This window comes from Thunnus maccoyii, chromosome 9, assembly GCF_910596095.1.
Source record: "Thunnus maccoyii chromosome 9, fThuMac1.1, whole genome shotgun sequence".
Lineage (NCBI taxonomy): Eukaryota > Metazoa > Chordata > Actinopteri > Scombriformes > Scombridae > Thunnus > Thunnus maccoyii.
Window position 1 is genome coordinate 25,082,543 of NC_056541.1, and position 26,383 is coordinate 25,108,925.

At 41.2% G+C, this 26,383-nt stretch overlaps 1 protein-coding gene across 1 annotated transcript; it reads left to right on the plus strand.

Annotated features, from left to right (window-relative positions):
- The first annotated feature begins 4,152 nt into the window (after positions 1-4,152).
- Positions 4,153-24,523, plus strand: rorb (RAR-related orphan receptor B). Its single transcript, XM_042420203.1, has 11 exons — positions 4,153-4,290; positions 4,567-5,305; positions 20,350-20,435; positions 20,581-20,722; positions 21,064-21,495; positions 22,021-22,142; positions 22,596-22,728; positions 22,917-23,024; positions 23,246-23,356; positions 23,634-23,746; positions 23,982-24,523. The coding sequence occupies exons 2-11, from the start codon at positions 5,299-5,301 to the stop codon at positions 24,144-24,146; spliced, it is 1,419 nt and encodes a 472-aa protein (XP_042276137.1). The 5' UTR covers positions 4,153-4,290; positions 4,567-5,298; the 3' UTR covers positions 24,147-24,523.
- Positions 24,524-26,383: the final 1,860 nt, after the last annotated feature.

Below are 26,383 nucleotides of genomic sequence, written 5' to 3' on the forward strand. Positions count from 1 at the left end.
AGGCATACCGAAAAAGGGGAGAGAAAAAAAAAAAAAAAAAAATATATATATATATATATTAAAAGGAACAAGGAGAGAGGAGAAAAGGGGAAAATGACTGACTCAAAGTAAAACTAGATTTAATATCTTAATGGCTTTGTGTGAAAAAAAAACAGATAATAGAGAAATCCAATTAAAATCTGATGATTGGCACTGTGAGGTAGAGACATGAAACTGTTTGTCTGAACCACTGGCTCTATATAAAGCTTTGATTAGATGATGCTAGTAATAGTAGCAGCCAGACTAATAGGTTGTATATTTTTAACTCTGATATACCACAGGCTCTAAGCACTTAACACAGATGTATCGAACACTGTGGCATCGAAAAAGAGCTCTGACAAAGTGAATACAAATAATGAAGTGACTCATAACAGGAGGAAAAATTTTTAGATTTGCATGAACATATAAAATTGTAAAGAACCATACTCAGAGAGAGTGTGTGTCTATGGATGTGTGTGTGTGTGGTGGGTAAGCGTTCCCCCTAATGCCTCTCAAGGTGACTTGGCCTTCCTCCTTCAGGGCTTTCCTTTCAATTCTTTTTGGGATTGAAATTATGATGAAGTAATTTTTCTACAGAAATTGCCTATGTCACTTGTGGTATCTCTCGGAAAATTTCTCAAGTGTATTTTCAATCTCTCCCTCTCTCTCTCCATCTCTCATCTCTCCCTCTTTGGCTTTCTTTCTCTTTCCTCTGAGCTCTCACTTGACATGTCAATGTGTCAATGTCATATTACACGGAGGCAATATACGTGAAACAATTTGGCACGTAATAGAAAAAAAAAAATAGCAACCTCTTTATTTCACAGCAGCAAAAAAAAAAAGCCTGTGTTTTGAAACGCCGAGCTACACGGTCACGCTCGCATATAAGAACGCATAAAAAGACACGTGCACAGGCACACAAACACACCGACAAAGTCACAAACTCATGTGCTTATACTCGCACACACACACACACACACACACACATATATAGTTTCACAGTGAAAAATCACCTGCTTGTTTCAGGGGAAAATAAGAGGCAGTGTAGAACATGTCGTCAGATTGGAGAGGGAGATTCCTCAGAGACCTGTGGCCTAATTTCTTATTTTCAAGAGGAAACTTATCTAATTATATATAAGTTAACTTCCTAGTGGTCGATTCAAGGGCAGTACTGACTGGTATGAATGAGCAGTCTTAAAAGAAACAGGGCTGCCACATTCAGCTCTCTTCAGGCTTGTTGTTTTCTCTCTCGTCTTACAAAACACAATCATATCTCTCCACTGGTGTCCTCTTCACACACAATAGTAGCCTGACCATCATGTTTTGTATGTGGATGTGTGTGTGCATGTGTGTGTGTGTGTGAAAAGGTATACTTCGAAACTCCCAATAATCAGGGGACTTTATTGTGGTTGGGCCTTTTTTTTCATTGTGTTTGAACTGCACTCATATTGTGTTTACATTGCATTACATCCAAACTCAAAGATGAACACAACCAAATTCTCTAGCATGCAATAATTTGTCATGGAATATAACATTTGATTTTTTTTTTAAATTACAAAAATACACTAAGAAGTACTTGTGTCCTGGCATTTACCCTTGTAACATGTAGATTAATTCAGCAAGGTGATTTAAACCTCAATCATACTGTCTGCTCTATAGGGGGTAACTAGTAGTGAAAGTACGAATCACTTTAATATCATTTGGCTGCAGGTGGTAGGACAGAAAAACCATATTTGGAGCATATTTAACCATAAAAGTTAAGGGATCACCAAAGTCATTCATTTTATCCTGAGGGGAACATGAATGTCTGTAATTGCATGGCAATCCATCCAATAGTGTTTGAGACATTTCATGAAAAAACACAAAGGTGGCACCATAGTGGCACCAAAGGAAAGATCAGTGGATCACCAAAGTCAGTAGGTTTCACCCCCTGCGGACTATTAATGTCGGTTTAAAATTTCATGGCAATCCATTCAATAGTTGTTGACATATTTCAGTCTGGGCCGAACTGGTGGACTGACCAACAGACCGACACTGCCATCCATAGAGCCATGACGCTAGCATGGCTAAAACAGAGGGAAGAAAGTAAAAAGAAACTGCATGCACATATAAAAAGAATAATGACAGACATGATAGACAACAGATAATCAGCTGAGCATTTAGTGTAGACTTGATGAGCTTCAAGGCAGGGGGACTGTCAGCCAGACAGGTAGACAGAAAAACAGACAGACGGAGATGCAGGCAGCCAATAGAAACAGACAGTGGAACATAAAGGCAGAAGGACCTGAGATCCCATCTCTGTGCAGAGTGCTGCTCTCTCCCTCTCCAAGTTCAGCCCTTAGGCATGGCCCGGTCTGCTTCTCCTGCTCCCTTCCTCCCTCTTTACCACCATATGGACAGAGCTTCCTACACTCCAGTATATCTCATCAAATACAAACACAAATCAAATTTCCATCCTCGCTCAGCAGACGACGCACATATTTGGTCATGTTTTAAGTCTGTTCTCTGCTATATCTGTGGCTTTGGGAGAACAGTGAATAGTTGGCAATGATGGGTAATCCTTCTTAATGGAGTCCCCAGCCCTCAGATGGATTGAAGTCCACGCAGCACACGGATCATATAAGGAGACATTTTATTGCTTTGACAAAATGGGATAGAACCTTTATTGTATTTTGAAGAGCTAACTACCCCCCTCTTCTTCATCTCACCCCCCCTCCCTGTCTGTCTTTCACTGTCTCTTCTTTTCTGTTTCTCTTTCTTCTGTCTGCCTGTCTTCAAGAGAGTTTCATCCTGACCAGTCTGGGATTTTATCACGCTTGCTTTGGTCATTACATCACAATTATGGAGCTGTTGGTACAGGAGAAATAAAAGATGAAAAAAAAGGAAGAGTGGAAAAAAGCGACAGATAAAATGTAGGTCAGTGGAGATGTGCTCGGGGCAGTTTCTCTCTCTGTTTCTGTGTGTGTGTGTGTGTCTCTCTCTCCCTCCTTGGGCCACAGCTAAAGAGGCTAAGAGACCGGGGGTGAAAGTGCCTCTCAACCACACCTGCCTCTCTCCTACCTCGCTCAGACTGACAGAAGCTCCGACAGTGTTATCTCTTAGAAAACCACTCTAATGACAGACGCTGAACGCTGGCCGTGACGCTAACCATGTGTGACAGGAATGTCTCTTTTCAGCACTGAGAGGACAAACATTCATTTCTGCACATTCATGACATGATCAGTTTTTACATTTTGTGGATATTTCACAGAGCATATTACCAGAGGTCGTCAGGAGTCGGTCCAGGGTCAAGGAAGACCTGGTGGGGTTTCCTGTTTGGATCAGTCAGTCAGGGTTCATCCATAGAGTCACCACAGTATGCAGACATTTTTAAATCTGCTGCTACACTGTAATTATCAAATAAAAACATAATAAAATGTTTGAAGGCTTGAAAATTCTAACAAAAAAGGCTAAAAAACACAATGTTGTCTCTCTTGGGCTGCATTGTTAGTTGATAAACCACTTTTGGTTCATGCACTGCACACCAAACTATAGCAAACCAAACTAGGAACACTCATATTTAAAGATATGATATATCTAAAATAATTCATTATAAAAAAAACAATTATCAATCGTCATGATTTGAACTTATGAGTACAGTATAGGTTGAAGTTTTGATCATACATGCAGCCTACACTGGGTCATTCATTGTACAGTATAGTGGTCTAACATGAACCTGCTCTTTCATTTTCCAGGTCAGTATTTCAGAGTTTCTCAGAGGAAGGAGAGAGGGACCCCACCCTGAAAGTCATCCTGAAGACACCTGAGACATGTCGTGTCATCCGAGCTGCTCTTCTTTCTGTGACATAAGATCTATTAACCTCTATAGGACAAATGTTGAGTTTTTATGATTGTTTTAAACGAGTCATGTTGCTGTAAAGAGGATAATCAATTATTGTGGTGACAAAGTATCCAGTTTTATAATTCAGGCATATATTTACTGTATGGTTCATAGTTTTCATGTTAAAACTGACCATGTTACAACACAGACATGCTGTACTTACATGCTGTAAAGTATTACACCAAGTAAATATCACTTTTAATAGTATTTTAATGACATTTTGACAAGTAGTAAAATATATGCATCTTTAATGCTCTGATATATAATTTAAAAATCTATTTCTCCAATTTTACTATTTTGTACTTGTATTATAGAGTCTGTGGTGCTCAACAGTGACTTTTCATCTCCGGTGCTTTATCATCGTTTGTCAGTATCACTCTGAAGTCTTTACGGTTAGTAGTTGTGCTCTTTTATCAGCATTTTGAAACATTTTTACAATTTATCATCAGTTTTTCACTTGAGCATGAGAACCACCTCATGCACACTGAATAAAATCACCTGAACTCATAAAAACAAGTACAGTCCTCTTTTAAAAGTCTTTTCTCTCTGAAACTAATCAACGTCTCTTATCTATTTCACTTCTACTCACTGATGTTTGGCTTAAATAAATTGATTCAAGTTTCATTTTCTCATTAATGTTATCATTTTTGCCCTTTTTTTTTTTTTAGAAAAAAAAAAACACATTGCCACATGATTCTAGGAAATGTCTTTAAAATATTGGGACCAAAGAGGGATGAATGATCTCTTCGTACTAGGCAGAATGTTAGATTTGAATATATTCCTGGAAATGACAGCAGATTAAAGATGGACTTTTTTTTCTTGTTCATGAATGAAAACAGTCTAAATTGCAAGGGGTTGATTAAATGTGGAAGGTGACATTAAAAAACTTTGTGCTGTCTGTGTACTATAGCAGCAGAGTGCGCTCAGGCTGTGTGTGAGTGTGAGTGTGTATGTAGGCTCCAGGCTGGAGGCTGAGCAGGAGAGAGTGGGAGGAGCGGAAAGTGCTCCAGTCCAATCCGGGCCGCCGGGTAAAGCCTCTCCTATACGCTCTTCCCTCCCTCAGCCCAGTCAGAAAACAGTGAAACCCTCCCATAGAGGTGAGAGCGCAGATGTCATGAGAAAAGCGACCACACGACCAGAGCGCAACGACCGACGCACCGACCGACCTCAGCCCGCCTCCCTGCGCCCAGGTCTGGGATGCTTTTAGCGCAGAGACGCCTCCACTCAGGGCAGCCAGTGGACGTCGACGCAGATCATCAACACTCTTTTCGTTGTTGTTATTTTTAACCGAGGATCTTGCCCCAGCGACGCCCCCCCTTTTTTAAGTGTTTATGTTTGTTTCTTCATGACTGCTGCTTTGGGAAGCGAGCCTCAGCACCAGCTCCAGCAACGCCAACACCATGCGAGGTAAGACCATCCCACTGCTCCCAACACCGCCGCACTTTCCCCAAGCTTCATCCCGCTAAACACACACACACACACATGCAGACACACACAGCACGCCAGATTTTATCCCAGATTTGGCCTTGAAAGTTTATTCTGGGAGATTTCTTTTTAGCTGCAAAGCTGTTTTTGTCACTTTACCACCGCCGGACTGAAGGCTTATGGTTGGATTTTTTGCTGCCTTATTTGCCACTTTAAACTATAGGATAAATATATGAAAAGTTTATTTTGATCTCTCTGCGTGTGTGTGTGTGTGTGTGTGTTTTGAGTCTGAGTGTGCTTGTGTGTGTATGTGGAATAGGGCCTACAGTAGCCTACAGTTCTGCAAATTCATGCGTAAAGCCACTGGAGTCAGTGAAATTAAAAGTGGCGCATGATATTTTGATTAAGGCTTTAACCATTTGAGCGTCACTCCACAAGCCAATTTAAATTGCAGATAGGCTGTCACCAGATGAGACGGTGTGCAAAAATAAAACTTTATCAATATTGTTTTGGGTTTTGGGAGATAAAACTTTATTGAATGTTTCAGGGCTACTTTTCACGCGCTCTACTAACCCATTTCCTTCACGCTCTGCACCGCGCCGGCGATGTTGAAATTCAACGTCAATGTCGTCCTGAGCACACAAACACACACACACACACACGCACAGACACACAGACACAGACACACACACACACACACAGAGGTTAACATAGCTCATTCCACTCTCACTAAGCCTTTCCTTGCAGTTATGTGTAAATTCAATTTAAGTCTAATTTATGCGTTTTTTTCGTTTGTCATGAATTATTATTTGCAGCTTATAAGTGGAACATTAATGTTTAAATATGTGCACTTTAATTATTACAAGCTTCGTGTTTTTGCTTTTGTTTTATTTACTGTTCTTGACGTTGTGCAATTACCGCTGACGCAACATGGATGATCTTGAACTCCAATTTATAAATGAATGAGTTTTAAACCGGGTGAACCTCCGCTGTCCCTGTTTGACATTTGAAACGACCAAACTAATTCACAAGGATGTCTGAATGTTAGTTGCACGTTGGAAGAAAAAGAGAGAAGAAACTGCAAGAAAATGTCCCACATGTAATATCCAGACAGTCGAAACTTCACATAAACCATTTAAATGCGCAGCACTATAAATTAGTGTTAAATGAATAATATAAAATCAATATGCAGCTTGCATTTAAAAATAAATAAGACACACATTCACTGACTTTTCAAACCGGACTGTGGCCATGTTGTATGTTGTGTTTAGTCGATGTTTAGTTTTATAGAAGTGATACTGAGTTCTGATTATGTCTAAACATAAATGATTGTTCATTATTATAATTTAGCAAACTCTGTTATTGACCTGATTTATTAATTATAAGGATATATAATAATAATCGTATCCAGCAATTCTGTTTTGATGAGTTAGTGACTTAATTTTCATCAAATTCATACATGAAATACATATTCTGACATGTGGCTATCTATCTATCTATCTATCTATCTATCTATCTATCTGTCTGTCTGTCTGTCTGCCTGTATGTCTGTTTTTCTGTTATGTTTTTGTATTTGAATGTCATATAAAGCTTTCTGCTACCTCAGCTTCAGGCCATCAAACCTTGGGCAAGAAAAAACATGAGAAGGCCAAACTCCCCCCCACCTCTCTCTCTCTCTCTCTCTCTCTCTCTCTCTCTCTCTCTATGTTATACCATGGCAAACTCTTCTGTCATGCACCTTGTATTTTATCCACATTTTAATGGGCCTCGCGACCACTCTCGTGCATGGGAGGCTTTGGGGGGTATCCAGAAAGCTCCAGCTTCCACTTTGTAGCCGGGGTTGGCAGAAGAGGCCCCTGAAGCGTCTCTCTCACCCCTCTTTCTCCATGTCTCTCTCTCTCTTTCTCCCTCTCTCCATCTTCCTCTCTCCCTCTGCACGCCCCAAAGGGTTTTGTCAGATAGAATTAAATCAGTGTGGGCCGCGCGGCCCCCACTCTCAACCTGTGTGTGTATGTGTGTGTGTGTGTGTGTGTGCGCGCGGAGTCTCGGCTGCCCTTACATAGAAATGTGCTCACAACCACAAGGTTATAAAAAATAGAGGCCCCTCATGAGCTGTGGTAATTATCATTTAACAATAGCCACAACTCCTGAAGCCCTGACCGAAGATGATGTCACCCCATCAGCCGGCTAGGAAAAGCCAGAGAAATAACTGACAGAATAATATCATCAGGTCCTTTTCTGCATCTCAGAAAATGGAGCATTGTGTTGTTGCTTTTTTTCCAATATGGCTGTGAAGGATGTTGTAAACAGGATAATTATTTCTGTATTTTCAACAGTAACATGATGATACATTGCCATGAATAGTGTTCTTCAAAAAACCCAACAAAGAAGTTACATAATAAAATAAATCTTTGTAGTGGTAAAAAGTTTTAGCGACGGCAAATTTTTTACTGTCAGTAAATAGCCCGTCAAAATAAACAGCCACAAATGGGCAAAACAGAACAAAAATATTACAAAATTATGACATGGCATGAATCTAGTTTGATAATTTACTTCAGTTGATCAATAATATTAATCACGGCAACTGAATGTCATAAATGAGTCTGAAAAAAATATACTTTGCGAACAGAAAACGAAGTTTAGGCATCCAAAACATTATCCCCCTCCCACCAAATGTTGCATTTAGTCCTAATCAATATGAGCTCAATGCTTCTACTGAGATGATGACAACCAAATGTGTTAACACACCAACAAACACATGCATCCATATCACCACAAACATAAGGCAGATATGTATTTTGTATGTCAATAGTTTCCTATTTTCACAGGGACCCTTATACTAGTCCCCATTAGCCTGTATGCTTTGTATTACTAGTAAGCCGAAGAGCTTTTACACCACATAGATGTAGCCAGCTCAGACAGGTCAAAGAGTTCAGAGATGGAGGGAGGAAGAGAGGAGGAGGAGGGAGCTCACAGCGCCATTTGATCTCCTCGGTTAGCGATATGTGTCAATCACAATTTCCCACACTCCTTCACCATGGGAAAGGATAGGATGACAGAGAGGGAGAGCAACAAACTAGTAAGGTGATGACAAGCTGTGTCAAAAGAGCTACTGACAAAATAAGCCTGGAATCCGAGGCGATGGTGACAACCACTCCTGTTGAAAACTTTATTTACCTACAGTAGTCTATATACTCCCTTGCCTGTGCTCACACACAAACGCTGAGAGCTTTACTGACAACACACACACACACACACACACGCAGAAACAGCTCCAATACTACGCATGACGGCCTCATGCCAATAGAATTAGTCCCATCCTGCTTTGCTTTGGAGGCTTGTGTGAGCATTGATTTGTCCGATTCTAAAGCATCCCGGGATCAATTTTTTGTCAAAGCCAACGGAAGCAGTCTGTTTAGGTACGTAGCTAAATCTATGGCACATAATTTAGATGGCATTACTTTAACTATAACGTTAAAAGTCAGTCACCTTTCAGAAAGAGCTCTACAGGCAGCAGTTCTAACTGTTTTTAAGTTAATTCATTATCAGTATGTCTTGCTGTTGTAATGCTTGATCCAAAATGTATTTTTTTGTATTAATTTTATATTAAAGATGTATAAAGTGTTACATTTTTGTCCAAATAGATGATGAAAAACATGAAAAGGGAGTCTCTACAGTATATTGCATAACCAAAAGTTGGCTAAAAGCACCAACAATGAACAACTACACCAGAATATGAACTGACATACTTCATACTGAGTAATGAAGGAGCCTAACTGGGAGCCAGTAGCACCATCCTCAGTCAGAAACAGCAGGTTAGCTCTCAGCTTTTGTCACCAAATCACCCTTTTCCATTGTAACCATAGCATTAGTTTTTGCTCACAATAGCGGGCACCTTGCCCCAGTGAATCTGTGGTTTGCAGCGTTATAAGGGCATGTGTTGTTGGTCTTGGTGTTGTTGATTGTGTTGTTTATTGTGTGTTTGTGCTGACTAATGGCCCAGTGTTATGTAAGAAGAGAGGAGAGATTACCCCAAGCCCATGCAGGCCACACTGTTAATCCCTCAACACAGCCCTACTGACTGACTGAGGTACCGCTAGAGTGGTGTTGCAACACACACACACACACACACACACACACACACACACACACACAAGCTTACATTCAGGACTCACTTCCCACAGTCTGTACACCTGTCTGACAGATACCCGCAGTCTTCTCTTCACCCTGTGTGTCTGCCTGACCTTTTTTAAAGGCGTCTAACTAAAAACATCCCGCCATGCTGAGTGTGTGTGTGTGTGTGTGTGTGTGTGTGGCCTGGATGGCGGTCCTGTGGTCGCACTGAGCCGCTATCATAGCCCGTGTTTGTTTAGCATGTGCTCAGCGTGCTCTCCATGTTGGTTTTATCCCTCTGCGGCTGTCTGGGGGAGTCGAAGCGAACAGTTTTTTTCCTCAGTCAATTCTCTCTCTCTTTCTCTTTTTTAATCTTTATACACACAAAGCGTGGGCTATACGGCACGCTTCGGTTTGTGTCTCCACTTTATCTTAGCCGGGAGGGATTTCAGCCTGAACCACTCCTAAATTCTAAATCTGCCTTGAAGTCATAGAGTCCTCTGACAGCTCCTTCTGTTTTGTCAGTTTTACTCATCCATGAAGGCAGCATGTCTCAATGGAGGTACAATGATATTCAATATTCACATTTTCCTCCGATTTACATTGAAGTAAAAACCGGGGGAAGAGGCTGACTGCGCTCATTAAACACAGAATCTAACATATGAACAGAGATAGCAAAAAAAAAATAATAATACAACGCTCATATCCAGACCTACAGATGCTTCACATGCACAGGCACAGATGCAGATTTTTGTGGAGAGAGATGTTAAGTGCAGTGTTTGATAGTCCAAAGTCAGAGATCATGTTCACCTGCTCTTGTCAACTCTGGTTTCAAGAGCACTTGTCAAGTAGAAGAGCTGCTATTGAATTAATGCAGGAGATAATAGCAGTTTGGACAGTTAATCAGATTCTATCAGAAGCAAAACAAAACAAAAACATGATAGGACATTTATTTATATTAGGTTTTTATTTCTAAGAATATTGTTTTCTCCTTCATTTCGGTTGCTTTAGGAGCGAGATCATTTCCTTTTCTGGACTTTTTTTTTTTGTATCTATTTGAGGGTGGAGAACTGATTTGAGAATCTGCGAGGTGAATTAATGGCAAATTCAAGTTAAAGTGGAGTGGTTAAGAGAAGGAGATAAACAGAAAAAGGAGAGAGGGAAGAATGTGAGTGAAAGAATGAGTGAGTGAGATAAGAAAAGAGAGCAAGTAAAGGAGAGACTTAAGAGTTATATAATAGTGCAATCGTGCATGTGTGTGAACGAGTGCTTGAGCAGAGAGACTGTGTGCCTATGTGCAAAAGTAAGGGAGAACAGAAAAGAGGATAAAACAGTAAATTGCGGTGACACATCTGTACACACACACACACACACACACACACACACAGACATACACAAACACACAGTAGGAGATCACACAACTATCCTGTCTTCAGATTACACTCGCATACTGTAGCTGCCCTTAGAAATGAATAACGCCGGGCCCCGTAATAGTAGTATCCAAAGTCCATACTCGCAAACCACCAAGTAGACTTTAGCTAACACTCAAAGCAGATTAGTCCATATACTGTAGGTGTGTGTCGGTGTAATATTCCAGCCTCTACTTTATACTAATACATAGTGAAAATCATGCATCTGCAAATTTGAATTATCTAAAAAACAAACAAACACTGTCACTTAAAAGTAGGCTGTAACTCGTCTTGCAGCATTTGTCTTAAAATACATGTACAAAACAGATACTTCATGTATATCAGCTACATGACATCTGAGAGCATGTTGCTAAATGCTTTTTCTCTGTGATGGTGTTCAGTGTTGGCAGGTGCATAGCACGTACTAGCAACAATAAGCCTATAATATGACTTAGCCTTCTGCATCTTTTCTTAATGACAAAGATTAGCCTGTTTTAGTACTTGTAATCCCATTGAAGAGACTCTTATTAGGTCTATGTTTCTTTCTCTCCACACCCCTCTCTCTCTTTCACTCTGTGTCCAAACTTGAGTTACCTCTTTAAACCCGTGAGTGTGTGCTGACTCGTGTGTGTCGTAAAGCGGCGGCTGTTGACATGAGGTCTCCTGTCACTCACAAAGAGAATGCAATTATGAAACCAAGGCGTCTGCTGCTTTTGCTGTCTCGACTCAGATTTAATGTTCATAACGCATTCTGTTAAATCATTCCACTAGAGAGAGAGAGAGAGAGAGAGAGAGAGAGAGAGCAGGTGAAGAGCAGAGCTGGCTGGGCTGAGCCGAGCTGTATGGTAGTCTTTGTGATCAATTTGCCTCTGTGAGAGATGCCCCTGGGGCCACTTTGGGGAGAACCTTGTTAGGCTGAGTTAAATTGTTGCCCGAGGCGAGCTATTAGCGGCCATCCCTGGGAGAGGACACACACATATACTCACTCACATGCATGCATGCTCACACACTCGCTTAAACAGACAGACACAAATACATTCGAACCGTTTGAAACGTACATCAGCTCGAACGGGAACACGTTCATATGTTTGCGTTCACTCTCGAGCAGGCGCCTTCGTTCACTCAAAGTAATACATAAACCCACAACCAGTGGTGGAAGAACTCAAGTAGTAGTACCATAGTGTAAAAATACTCCATTACAATTAAAGGACGGGTGTATCACTGTAACATTTACTTCTGAAAGAGTAAGAAATTAGCATTACAACATAAAGACTTTGTTTTGCATGCTTAAATGGCTGGCAGTAAGGTAAGTTACAAGCAGTTATTTGGCTGTATCATGCAAATCAAAATTATCAGTTGAAAAAAGTACAGAAGTATTATCAGCAAAATGTACTTCAGGTCAAAAATAAAGTCACTCATTATGCAGACTGGCCCCTGTCAGACATATATTATATATATATATATTATATAATTGGAAAATTATTAATTGGCACTAATTTTAACTGTTTTATATACTGTTGTGAAGTTTAATCTTTTGTTTTGTGTGTAAAATGTTTATCTTCAAAGTAACCTTTACTAGTAACTGTAGCTTCATATAAATGTAGTGGAGCCGATAGAAATAATAATGAAATAATAGTCAAGTACAAAACTTGACTGAAATGTAGTAGAGTAGAAGTATAAGTAGCACAAAGTGGAACTACTTTAGTAAAGTACCTCAAAATTGCACATAAGTAAAGGACTTGAGTAAATGTACTTAGTTTCTTTCCATCGCTCTCCAAAACTGCACTTTTCACGCCTGCACACACAAATCTATCCAGACATGTACTGTTTATCATAAATAATTTCAGCAACTTCCCATCAGATTTAAAGGCAATCAGTGTTTTGTTAGTGAGTTTGAAACAAGCGTTCGCACAGAAGCTGTTTCCATCCCTCTCTCAGTGATTTAATTCTGCCAGCTATTCACACTAAGTGCTGCTCTCTTCATTAATGCTTTAAAGTCCATTCAGCCTCACTTATGTTGATGTTCCTGTTCCCTGATTTTATCTGACTGGCCAGCGACTATCACTATTAAGGATGTGACTCTTAACAAAACTGAGGGCAAATTTCTCCACACCTTATGTAAGAACTGAAAGCAATTTTCTGTCTCTCCATGGATGTCCCTCTCTTTCTATTTCTCTCTCTACTCTCTTTATGCCTCGCTGGGGTAGCCACCTTTCCTCTCCCTTCCCCCTCAAAGACACACACACACACGCACACACACAAACACACACTGTCATCTACAATTAAGCTCAAGTGAAACACCATAGGAGGAGGAGCGTAAGGTTAAGGGAGGATGTGGACATGGCCGACGCCAACAAAACGTTATTTTCTCACCTCGGGAAGGAAACAACAGGATCTCAGAGTGTATGTGTGTATGTAAACATATTCTTCTGTGCATCGATGTCCTTCACCCAAACAAAATATGAACGTCACAGTGTGTGTTTTAACAGCTGAGAGTGCACACATGCATCTCTGTTAACGTGAGAGTAAAGGCATGACAGTGGGAAAGAGACGTATAAGAGAGAGCTGTGTGTGTGTGTGCGTGTGTGTGTTTGTTTCAGCACTTCAGTGTGTGTGTGCATTCTCATGGCTGATTTCAGGATGGTAATGACCAGATGCAGACCTCTCACACTTGGGCTCTTTCCTTCCACTCTGATGCACTCTCTCAGTCCTTAAAGAAAGGTCAAAGGCCGTCAGGGTCCTACAGGTCACCCAGGGGGTTGGAGTGTGAGTGTATGCCTGTGTGTACGTGTGTGTGTACAGTGACCATGAGAGGCAGATCTGAGGAGGCAGATGGGCAGACTCTATGTGTGTGTGTGTGTGTGTGTGTGTGTATATGTGTTCAGGCAGGGTTTGGGTTTACCCTGTGGATTTTTTCCCACGCCTCCTTCTCCTCTTATCCATCTGAGGACACATGCTGCACTGGGTGGGAGACTGTGTGTGTGTGTGTGTGTGTGTGTGTGTGTGTGTGTGTGTGTGTGTGTGAGGGGGAGAGGGGGCAAGGCATAGAAATCATACTGTAAAGTCTGCTTTTTCAAAAAGCAGTTTGCAGTAATGTATGCATTCAAGCATGTCTGAACGTGTCGCATGTGTGTGTGTGTGTGTGTGCCTGTGCATGTGAATCGATGCACTGGATGTCAGCCAGCGGCCCCCTTCTGTTCCCTCTCCATGGTGTCCAATCATGCCGCAGCACAATATTCTATGAGCAAACCGCAGCTGATCCCAGACCTGCTATGTGAGCAATTACCCAGAGTGCTTTGGGGCCGCATGGCAAGCTGGACAAGCTCATGCCCTCTGACATACAGCATGGGGGGAGGGCAAGATAGACTGTTTTTCTGACTGTTTGTATGTGTGTGTGTGTGTGTGTGTGTCAGAGAGAGGACAGTAGCGTTGGTAAAGTGTGGGAGGGGGGTCGATGATGATAGACTGATGGGAAAAGCAGAGGTTGGGGGTAGTAACATGTATGCTCATGCAGCAACAGTGTGACTATCTATATTACAGAGTGGACAAAGACATGCTTGGCGGTGAGGGATGGAGATGGGGGAGGGGAGATAGGCCCGCTGTATGGCATTATGATTATTACTATTACACACAGCACAGCAGACTGTACAAACAAACAAAGACACAACCGGAACAGGACTGTATCACGTTATATTTCTGAGGAGGGGTCATATTAGTATGTCAGTGTCATGTTTAGCGATAAGATCAGACGTGGACGTTTTAGTCAGGGATGATAACCGCTGGCTTTCAGTCCATTATTGCTGTTTAAGCTGCTACTAAATTCACAGAAGAAAAGCAACTGATTGGACAGCGGTGACAATATCAATCAGAACATTTCAAACAAAGTATAAGAATTTTTAAGCAGCAAATCCAATGTAATGCACATACATTTAGGCCAGATATCAAATCTCAATATTGTTTTGTGCAAACTAAATTTGTCAGGTAGCGAAAGTTGGCATCGAATGCAACATCAGAATATTAGTATTGTCAGATATTAACTGTTTTAAATGATAGTTTTTACCATTTTAGACTGAATTTTATAAAGGAAATGTTTGCATATGGCTGCTTATGATTAGTTAACATTTAACATGTGAGAAGTTTGGCCTCTTTTGTTAAATGAAAAAAGGGATTTGTAAAAAAAAAACATTTATATTCCTCAAATTAAGGTATTGAAAAAAATTGGTATTGGTACAGTATTGGCACTAGAATTAAAAATAGCAAACCTTATACAGTTCTAGATGCACAGCGGTCAGTTGTAGTGATGACAATGGGAACTACGGTAAAGAGAAGTGAAGAAGACGTACAGTATAGAAGGTAGATAAAAGTGACTGAAATGCACTTTATTTATTTTAAGGAGAGCAGATAGTCCACCACTCTTCAATGTGTTTTTTAGATGTTCCAGACAGTACAAACAGAAAGGAAACAGAGAAAAGTAAGACAGCACATAGCACAAGTCCGTTTGAATCCATATGCAGTGGCAACGTTTCATTGATTTTAATGGGACAGTATGATGTGAAAACATGACAGGAGACACAGGGGAGATAACCCAAGCAGCACCGCTGTACGCTATTCCCAGCTGTGTGTGTTAATCCACCCAGCGATCACATCACCAAAAGTTTTCTCAGTGTTTTTCATCATTGGCAGGGGGAAGAAGAAAAAAAAAAAACTCTTGTTCCTCTGCTAAAGCTCTATGAGACAAGGAAGACAGAGTTACGCTGAGAGATGGAAATAGATCATGAAATACAGAAACTGAAATGATTTCTGAGTCACACAGCCACTTACAGCGCGGAGGAACACTCAGAGACAAATGAAAAAGTCTGAAGTGGAGTGAATGGCGAACAGTGATAGCATAATTCACAGTGTATAGACATCTAAGACCGGCGCCAGCGTTGTTCAAATTTAACAAGGAGGGTGGGGGGTAAAGTGCTGATCTCCTTCATTTTCCCAGAAGATATCTAGTTAACCGAGAAGAAGCTATGCATATTTTTAATGAAGTGGAGATACCACCCACATCCATCCCCAACAAATCAACCCATGGGAATACAGTAGGAGTTGTGTTTGCATTTCTGAAGTGCCTTACATTGGCAAAAGTTATGATAGAAAGTGATTTCAAATGTTCCATAAGCTGTGACTCTACAGCACCAACCTCAACTGTAGCCATGTTATTGTTACTGCATGATATTTTCTGTCAGTGTATGTGTGTGTGTGTGTGTGTTGCTTTGGGTCTTTTCTTTCTGTTGTAGATCAATCCTGCAGGCTGAATAAATGAAACATGCATGTCCAGTCTGCCTCTTTTGGAAACACACATACATCGGCGGCACACAGAAGCACACGCATAGAAACTAAACATGTATAGCAACACCTAGTGGACTTAATTTGCTGTTACATTATCAGTATATGGAAACTGCCCTTTGAAACAGTCATGTCACTGTGTGTGTGTGTGTGCATGTTTGTTCATAACTCTTAAAGGTACTCATAACCCTGAGTGTGAGCTACTTATGTGCTTTAGATGAAGTATTGCTAAGATATCGGTGCTAGGCTGCTGCTTTTTTTTTCTGCAGTGCAATGTAGATAATTAGGACTCTATTTAGAGAGAGGGCCAGCCCAGGAAATACACAGGAGATCCTCACTTCATTAAAAATCAATTATCATAACACACGTGCCAGCGCAATACAGCCCTCATGGCCACAACCAGCCACACACACGTGCACGTGTGCAAACGCTCACTGTAGAGCGCACTACAACAGCTATCTTCGCCTTGTTCTTCCTGAGATCTATCTATCTTTTTCTCTCTCATGAGATTGTGTGCGGGCCTGATCCTCCTCTTAGCTGAGGAATCGCCAGCGTTGCACTCCCGCTCTTACATAACAACCTCAGGATAACGCTCACTCTCCCGCTGGCTAAGGACGCTGTCAGTCACTCAGCTCGGACTGGGTCACCTCAGGTTGGAGAGAAGTCCCGCCCACCTCTGTGAAAGGCATGTAGCTAGGAGCAAAATAGTCTCCCAATAAAAGAGAAATGACTGGCTGTTTTTTTTTTTGCACTAAGGTTTTATTTGGAAATGGATGCCTATCAAGAGAGATTGGGGGAATATCTGCATCTGCTCTGAAGTTTTACTCTATTTTAGAAATTCACTTTCACTGAAGCTTTTAAACTATAAGTTTGCTTCTGCAATGTGAAACCATGAAATTAAATACCCAAAATGCATCATCATACGTCCTAACTTCGAAAAACAATAAGAACACAGATTCCTCTATACACCCAGCACATAAAACGTCTTAATTCTACCATAATCCACCACTGCCGCTGAAATGTAACAAGGCAGCTGCAAATGTGTATTGTTGACTGGATGAGGTAGTGGGAGTCCTTTGGTAAACAATTCACAAAGCCTCCGCTGGTGAGAGAGCACGACAGGACAAACAGCGATGATACACCGATGACATCACTTCCTTTAAGAGTGTGACAGCCTAGCACATCATCGCTGTGACAGCCAGACGAGAGTGCAGAGAGTGGGTGGTCACCCTGGCAACGGCAATGCTGTCATGACCGTCTCCCTATATCCTACCTGACAGTCCCCGCTGGCAATGAGCATACACACACACACACTCAACAATGCACACACCCACACACACACACACACATTCACACACACACACACACACACACACATAGACATGTACACATACGTAAATTTCTTTATTTTTGAAACACTCGCTCAAACCCTCTCTGAAACACAAACGCGCACTAAAACAATGCACATGCCCACACGCCCATGCTCCTTTGGGCATAATTATGCGATACAAAGAAGAGTACAATCTCCCATGGGGTAAAAAGAAATGCTGAGAAGATACACTGTAATCACTGGAGAGAAACAGTAAACACTCACTCCTCTGAGGTAGAAAAACTGCAAAGAACCTTTTCTAAAAATCTACAGAAATAATAAGTATGTATATCCACATCACAGAGGCAAGTGTGGGCTGAACATAAAGTACGTGATAAACAGTTACAACAGCAAAAAGTAAGAGGATTGCGAAGAGCAGAGAATGAAACAGATAAGACTCATTGCTGATGCACTGTTGTCCTGTCTTCTGTTTACTGCTCATATGTGGTCTGTTGATAACAGCCGCGTCCCGGCCACAACTGACCTGTTTTACAGACTATAAATAGCATGTTGCAGACCACGTTCATTGACAGCTCTGTGTACTGTATGTGTTGTCTGTGTGTGTCGTCCCAGTCCAGTACTCTGCTCTGACCCAGTTTGGAGCTAGTTGGGTAGGAATCGGTGGAAATGGGTCATGTCTTGAGCTGCACCAGAAGTCGCAGCGTGAGCTATGCTACCTTTAGCGTGCAGTCAAAGAGTGTGTGTCATAACGGCACCCCAACCATAGGTCATTCATTCACAGACAATCAACTGTGATGGGACACAATGATCTATTGTTGGGTTTGAGGGACTATATGTAAATTATCACATGACAAGAGACAAATAAAGGGATCATTCACATCTTGAACGACAACCATAAAGATAACGCTGCATGAAATCATAGGCAGTCACACAGTACATAGTCCAACTGCATAGACTGGTAGTGAGGTTATAGTCTGTAGACATTTTCATGCCTCCTGTTGGCCACTAGGAGGCAAATAGGCAAGTGAATTAATGAAAGGAAGAACAAATGAATGGCTATGTGAGGGAGTTACTTTGTGGCTCCATAAAATTCAATGCTCCTGTAACAGTTCCATCACTATTTCTATATTCTCACTTCTCCTCTCCAGTATGGATAACCTGTGCTGTCCAGCAGTGTCCCTGAAAAAGGTTTACGTCATGTCTATGTAATGAGAATACAGCACAGCTCACATGAATCAGCTGGCATTGGCAGACCAGCTGCGAGTATCTGTGTGTGTTATAGCAGATATTTAAAGATATTTCTAGCGTGAAGCAGTTAAACTCCCTAAGGTGCAGGTAGGGTATTCAGTGTATGGATAGCAGTCACTGTCTGTACCTGCTGCTTACACAGACAGAACTGTCTCCATTGATCCTCATATGGGATTATCCAATTATATATACTGCACACTCATTCCTCCAAAGACATTGAGTTTAGGAACATATATGTATATATATATACTGTATATACATATACACACTTATAGATAACTCATATTATCTGCACATACTTATACAGTTGCACAAATGCACAAGAAATAACCAGATTCAAATACACTTCAGTGTGCACACACATACACTCAAGAAATATTCAGACATGCATACAGGAACACACACGCAAACCCAACTCAGGCCTGAGCGCTCTCTGCAAATGCACAACTATGAAGCACAAACTGCAGTTGCACAGTGCAAGTCATATGTAGTTTGTTAGGGGGATCAATTAGGCAAAATTCATGCAAATGTGTAATAAACAACTAATAAACTTGTATTTTCCATTCAGGATGTTGACTTTGTCTATTGACGAACTTCTTGGAAAGTTAATAAAACTTGCAGAACTTCCTACATGTGGGACTATGCAAGGAGATTAATGTTGAATGGCTATTTCAGCTGTGGCTAAGCCACTGCTCAGCAGAACCAGCTCGTCGGGAAATAATTTAGGATTAGATAGGCGGTCTAATCTCTTTATGGAGTGTGCCGTCTCAGCAGACATACCTGCCTACCTCTACATCGATCCCATATCTCTTATCAGGAACTGCGGCTTTCTCTTTTCATACACTATGGATAATATGTTCAAAGACACCAGCGACAGGTGCATCTGTGTGTTACACTGAAATAGTTTCTGTTGCTCATATTCTGTGCCTTTGGTTGTGACTCTTCATGGAGCTGCCTATACACAGTGAGTAACATTTTGAAGTAAATGCAAAGTAGTTAAATTAGTAAATTTGTGGATTAACAAAAAGCTAAATACCGAAAGCATCACTAGAAAGGTTGTAGTGTGTGTGTGAGAGAGAGAGAGAGAGAGAGAAAGTGAGAGTCAAAGAGAAAGTGTGGTCCTTCAGTGATGTAACCTGTTTTCTCATTATGGGCAACCTTTCGAACCTGCAGGGGTCTCTCCTTCAGGAACCCCCACACACACAATTAATGCTGTCTTGTCACTTATGTGTATATGTGTGTGCACGTATGCAGTCCTCGACGTCCCAGTCATTAGAAAAACTCCTACAAAGACATACTGAATGTCCAGATGTCACGGTGCCCTTGTGAAGTTGTTCTCTTAAATCGCACACATACCGTGCGTGCACACACACACACACTGTAACCTCAATCAGGTCCTACAGCCAACCAGGTTACGTGCTGTTTTTTTTAACCTCAAATTAGCCCACCAACTGAGATCTAAAAATCAGTTAAAGTGAGGTGACTGAATCAGGGGTTCTACACTGGAAAACAAAAGTTTGTGTCCTGTCAAATGTGTTTTCCTTCACCTCACTTTTGTAACACACATTTTTTCTTTCCTCTGTTTTTGCTTGCAGCCCAAATCGAAGTTATACCATGCAAAATCTGCGGAGACAAATCATCAGGTATCCACTATGGAGTCATAACATGCGAGGGATGTAAGGTGAGACTTCATAAATTGTTTCGTCTTAATCTAATATGAACGCTTGTTTGGTTTGTTTTGCTCAGAAATTGTGCACTCATGCACATTCTGTGCTCTACAGATACCTGTAAGTCTGTATTCACGCTCTCTGTTGACGTGTAACCAGGGTTTCTTCAGACGGAGTCAGCAGAACAATGCATCCTACTCCTGCCCCCGCCAGAGGAACTGCCTCATCGACAGAACAAACCGCAACCGCTGCCAACACTGCCGCCTGCAGAAATGTCTCGCCCTAGGAATGTCCAGAGATGGTGAGGCCCAGAATATCAATACCTACTGTATATCTATATCTGTAAAGAGAAATGATCATCATGTTTTATCATGTTTGGTGCATGAGTGTACACACAGATACATGCAGATCCTATAAGTATGCATAACTGTACATATGGGAGAACTATAGGATCACATGCACTGTTTTTCTGACTTCAAAATGCTGATTTTTATACTAAAGCTTTGTGGAATATTCTCCAAAAAGAAGATTTTAAATGCTTAATGATACTACTTTTAACTGCTTTATGCTACATGGAGGAGCTAAAGGACTATGGTAGTTTTATGTTGTTTTAAAAATGTTGTCTCTCCATTATTTTGCCAGCGGTAAAGTTTGGCCGCATGTCCAAGAAGCAGCGTGACAGTCTGTATGCAGAGGTCCAGAAGCACCAGGCGCGACTGCAGGAGCAGCGGCAGCAGCAGACAGGTGAAGCAGAAGCTCTAGCACGTGTTTACTCATCCAGCTTAACCAACGGACTGTCCACCCTTAACCATGAGATTGGGGGCACCTACGCCAATGGTCACGTCATTGAGCTGCCCAAGGGTGGCCATGGTAACGGAGCTGGGGTCCCAGGAGGATACTACGGGATGGATTCCACCCAACCGTCTCCAGACCAGTCGGGTTTAGACATGTCGGGCATGAAGCACATTAAGCAGGAGCCAGTATATGACTTGACGCCAGTACCCAACCTGTTCAGCTACGGAGGCTACCAGGACAGTCAGCTGGGACCCAGTAACGTCAGCATGGGAGAGCTGGGTAAAGACCGCATCACATTTTGTTCCATTTGAAAGACAGAGGCAGAATACTGGTTCATCATTCAAAATCTGCATAAAACAAGAGTTATCCACAAAGTTGTCCTGGTAGAAAGTGTGAGTCAGAGTGCTAATCTGAGTGCAGAACAGATCAGACAGGCTTACACAGCTAGCTGACAAGGTGTCATATTACTGTATGTACAGCTCAGGCTGTTAGCACAATTTACAATTAAGAACTTAACACAAATCCGAGGAAATGTCAACTTAAGCAGTACATGCATAGCAAAGAAAAAACCCTTAAGTTGCTTTTTTCTCTTTTTCAAAATAGTTTTTAACACATAGGAACCATAGTATCTACAGTATTATGTGCAGAACACATGTACCTTTTTTGGTACACTGCAGCCCTGCTCGATGTACATTTACACGTACCAAACACCACTGTATCAAATGTATAAATGAAGTAATAAATGCATGAACATACTGTATGACAAGGAACAAATGAATAAAAACAAACAATCCCCTCCTCCAGACCGTATTGCTCAGAATATCATCAAGTCCCACCTGGAGACATGTCAGTACACAACAGAGGAGCTGCAGCAGCTAGCCTGGCAGACACACTCTTATGAAGAGGTCAAGATGTACCAGAGCAAGGTGAGATTCATGTTGTGACACCATCCTCATGTGTTAGATGTGAAAACATTAGATTTTAGATGTCCTGTGTAGTTTTCAGCTACTCCTGCTGTATTCATTATTACTTACATTATACTTCTGTGTTTAGTACATTATTGGCCATTAATGTGCAATGCTCTGAGATGATTTTTAATCAGGACTTGTACAATGAGAAATGATGGAACAGACAAATGCAATTTGTGGACATACTTGGGAATGAGAAAATGGCTCTCTCACCAGTGGAAATTAAAATTCAGTTCACCTTACCCCCCCCCCCCCCTCTCTTAAACACAGGCAGTTGTAGTCATAGCAATAACAATTGTATAATACATTTATGAGAGAAGAACAGCAAGATATTTCATTTCATTTAGTCACATGAATACACGGATGCAGCGTAAGCGCATATGACCCTAAACTGAATGTGTTTGGTTTCAGCCCCGGGACGTGCTGTGGCAGCAGTGTGCCATTCAGATCACCCATGCAATCCAGTACGTGGTGGAGTTCGCCAAGCGCATCTCAGGGTTCATGGAACTGTGCCAGAATGACCAGATCCTCCTGCTCAAGTCAGGTGAGTCAAATGGACTGTGAATCCAGGGTGACCATGGCCTGCCTGTCTGTCTTGACACAGGTCAGACAATGTAGCTCAGGGAAGAACAAGTTATGTGGCTTCATATTCTTCTGTTTGCCTGTTTCTCAATATATCAGCCTCAAAATCACTGTCAGGCTCAAACCAATCTCTCTCCATGGTTCCTCCAGGTTGTTTGGAGGTAGTCTTGGTAAGGATGTGCAGGGCATTCAACCCTCTCAACAACACTGTGCTCTTTGAAGGGAAGTACGGAGGCATGCAGATGTTCAAAGCTCTAGGTAAGACATTACTACCTATGCATTTCATCTTGGTATAAATTAGGAAAAAAGGCCAATCGAAATTGAAAGAAAAGGGGGAAAAGTGCAAAAACTCAAATGAAAAAATTCTCTACCCTGTGAGGTATTTTTGCTCCTCTGTGCATACATGACCAGAATAAGTATAATGAAAATCTCTCTTTTTTTTCTGCCCTTCCCTGTCCTCTTCTCTGTTTCCCTCCAAGGTTGTGATGACTTAGTGAGTGCAGTGTTTGACTTTGCCAAGAGTTTGTGTTCACTGCAGCTGACAGAGGAGGAGATCGCTCTGTTCTCGGCAGCTGTACTAATTTCCACAGGTCGGTGAACATCCCCTAATTTTACTATAATAAAAGAAGCAATGCTTGCACTTAGTAGTAAGCAAAACAAGATAGTCACTCTGTTTACATTTGTCTGTTTTACGCAGCCTCATCATCAGTGTTAATTTAGCTCTGGCAATATCAAAATCAACACAGTGCAAGTAATTAAGTCCATGCACATCAGAGCCTCTGAGCCACAGCTCTCCAATCAACATATGTCAACTCAAAACTGTTAGCATTCAAAAATAAACACTTCTCTTTTATTTTTCCTTCTCAGATCGGCCGTGGCTAATGGAGCCCCGGAAAGTCCAGAAGCTCCAGGAGAAGATCTACTTTGCTCTGCAGCACATTATGCAGAAGAACCACATGGACGAAGATGCATTGGCTAAGGTAGGCCAAGGCTTTGTAGTGAGATGAGTCATGCCAAGGCAGCCTCTGAGGCACTGTCCTCTTACATGAATCCTTAGACAAGTCAAACGCAGACAGCAGCTTCTGGTTTCAAGGAGAGGTTGAGAAATGAAACATGAGAAGCTCAACTCTTCAAAAACATCTAATATTTTCCTTCTCTGTTCATCAGTCTAAATTTCTTTGTCCTTGACTGTTTTTTTTCCCTCTCGTCTGGCAGCTGATCAGCCGTATCCCAACGTTGTCAGCCCTGTGTACGCTCCACACCGAGGAGCTTCAGGCCTTCCAGCAGCTCCACCCAGAAACAGTCAACGTCCTCTTCCCTCCGCTCTACAAAGAACTCTTCAACCCCGACCCCAACTCTGCCATGGCCATGCCCAAGTGACTGCCTGTGGTCCCACTGCAACAAACAGAGTCAGTGGAGGACCAAGAAAATAAGACAACCGCAGCGTCTGACAAGATGACAGTGGTGGTGTCTACTATGTCATCGTCATGGCAACCACATACTCCAGAGCTCCCCCAACCTCATTTCAGGCTGGGGGGTGAGGAGTCATCTGCCAGAAACTTACAGTTACCGCCAACAATACTAGGAATGTCCAGCACTTATCCCATCCTGTTCACCGATACAGTCTGAAGAATGTATATATAAATGAAACGCGCCCCCAAGCCACAACCTGAGCGGGGCTTCCTCCTGTCTCCTGAACTGAACTGACTGACCAGAAATGTACAGACTTTAAAAAAAAAAAATCTAGGAACAATTTTAAGCTGTCAATCTTAAAAAAAAAATGGGTAAGTTAATTTGTTTTAACTTTGAAAAAATCTTTTTGTTTGTTTGTTTGTTTTTTTTTTTCACATGATGAAATTGTCAAGTTGAAGAAGCTGGATGGGGGAGGGAACTGTGGATTTAGTGAAGCTATTGTAGATATTCTTCTAGTGCAGAGCGGATTCCAGTATTACTTCTTGTTCTGTTAAAATAAGTTAGTCCTAATTTAAATATACAGCAGTCCACTGCGGCTGACTATACCTTGTCTATGTGTTTTTATTTTATTTGATAGTTTCTTGTGTACAGAATTTGTAAAGTTGAGACTTGTAAAAGAATATTGGGTAAAACCGGGAGTCGATTCGGGTTTGTTGATAATATAGAAGCCTTGTCTGGATTTTGTTCATATGTAAAGAAGGTATTGCATCCTTCTGATGAGAACTTATAGAAATGTAAAGAGATCATATGAAGGATTTTAAAAGAAAATAATGGCTACTACTTTTCAAGGTGAAGATGTATACATAAATATTCTATTTTGCAAGAAAAAGAATTGGGCAGATTTGCCGTCCTATTAATCATTTTTTTGTCGCTGCAATAATGATGTCCAATAAAAGCTGGACTGCTTTCGAACAATCAACCAGAAACAACAATCAGAAACTAGGACCTCACAATAAACCCAACCTCTTCCCAAATTCCCTTCACCCAGCCCCTTATTCCTTATGTATTAGGGCCTTGACATTTCGGCAGACATAAGTGGATCAAGTGGATGGAAATTCCACCAAAAAGATGACAACTGAAAACAAACTTGAATTTAACTTACAACTTTCCAATCTTCAAAGACCTGTATGAGTGCTGTATGCCCTCATCCCTCACATCACTATTTGCACAATCCAGTCCATGGATGTCAATCACTCTGGGCTGTGAATATGAAGGACCCTTTTTCTCTAGAGAGCAATAACTTTCACACTGCCTTTCTGATCTTAACCCTCTCCTTTCCTATTTTCAGCTGTTCAGAACAGGGTAGCAATTTTAACTAGAATGCACTATAATTGACTCTTGATCTCTGTTAATCATCTCTATAGATGGCACTCATTCCGCCACAGACTCTGCAGTGTTTCTAATGTGACACGATATGATCTGGGGTTAGGACATACACAGAGCACTGATTTCCAGATGTGAAGAAAAAAAAAAAAGATCTTTAACAATGTGTAAAAACTGCAATATTACATTAACAATTCATACAGGAAAACTGTGATAGACAATCACTTTTTTGTTTTTTGTTAGTCATTACATATTTATTAGTATTACAGAGAGAATTTTGTGATGTTTTTCCTACCTTTATGTTATGTTGATTAGCATTTGGCCACTGTGTAAAATCATACTGCTTTTACTGGGCATTCATTTCATCTGAGCATGTCGGATTCTGCTTATTACGGTATCACTGTCTTTTGTGGTGAGGCAACATTGTGAAAGGATGCACAGGTCTTAACAGTTTTATGCATTTCTACATTCAGCCACTGGGTGCTCTGTATGCATTATTTTTGTAAAGAGATCTATGATTTGAGTTTTGACAAATCTTAAAGTACATCTGAAGAGCTTCCTTTAAAAATGAGCTATTTACCAAAATAACACTTTACACACTAGAAAAAATACAACATTAATCAGCTTGTTACCTTAATACTTGTTTGACAAAATGTCAGTTTTACTGAGTGGATTTGGTGTTGGCCCAATATACTGGACAATGACCACAACATTAAATAGACATGAGCATGTGTGGTCTTACAGTTTACCGGAGAGGGACATCACTTAGACGTTTACCTCAGATTTAATTACTATGATTATATTAGTGAACTCCTGTTATT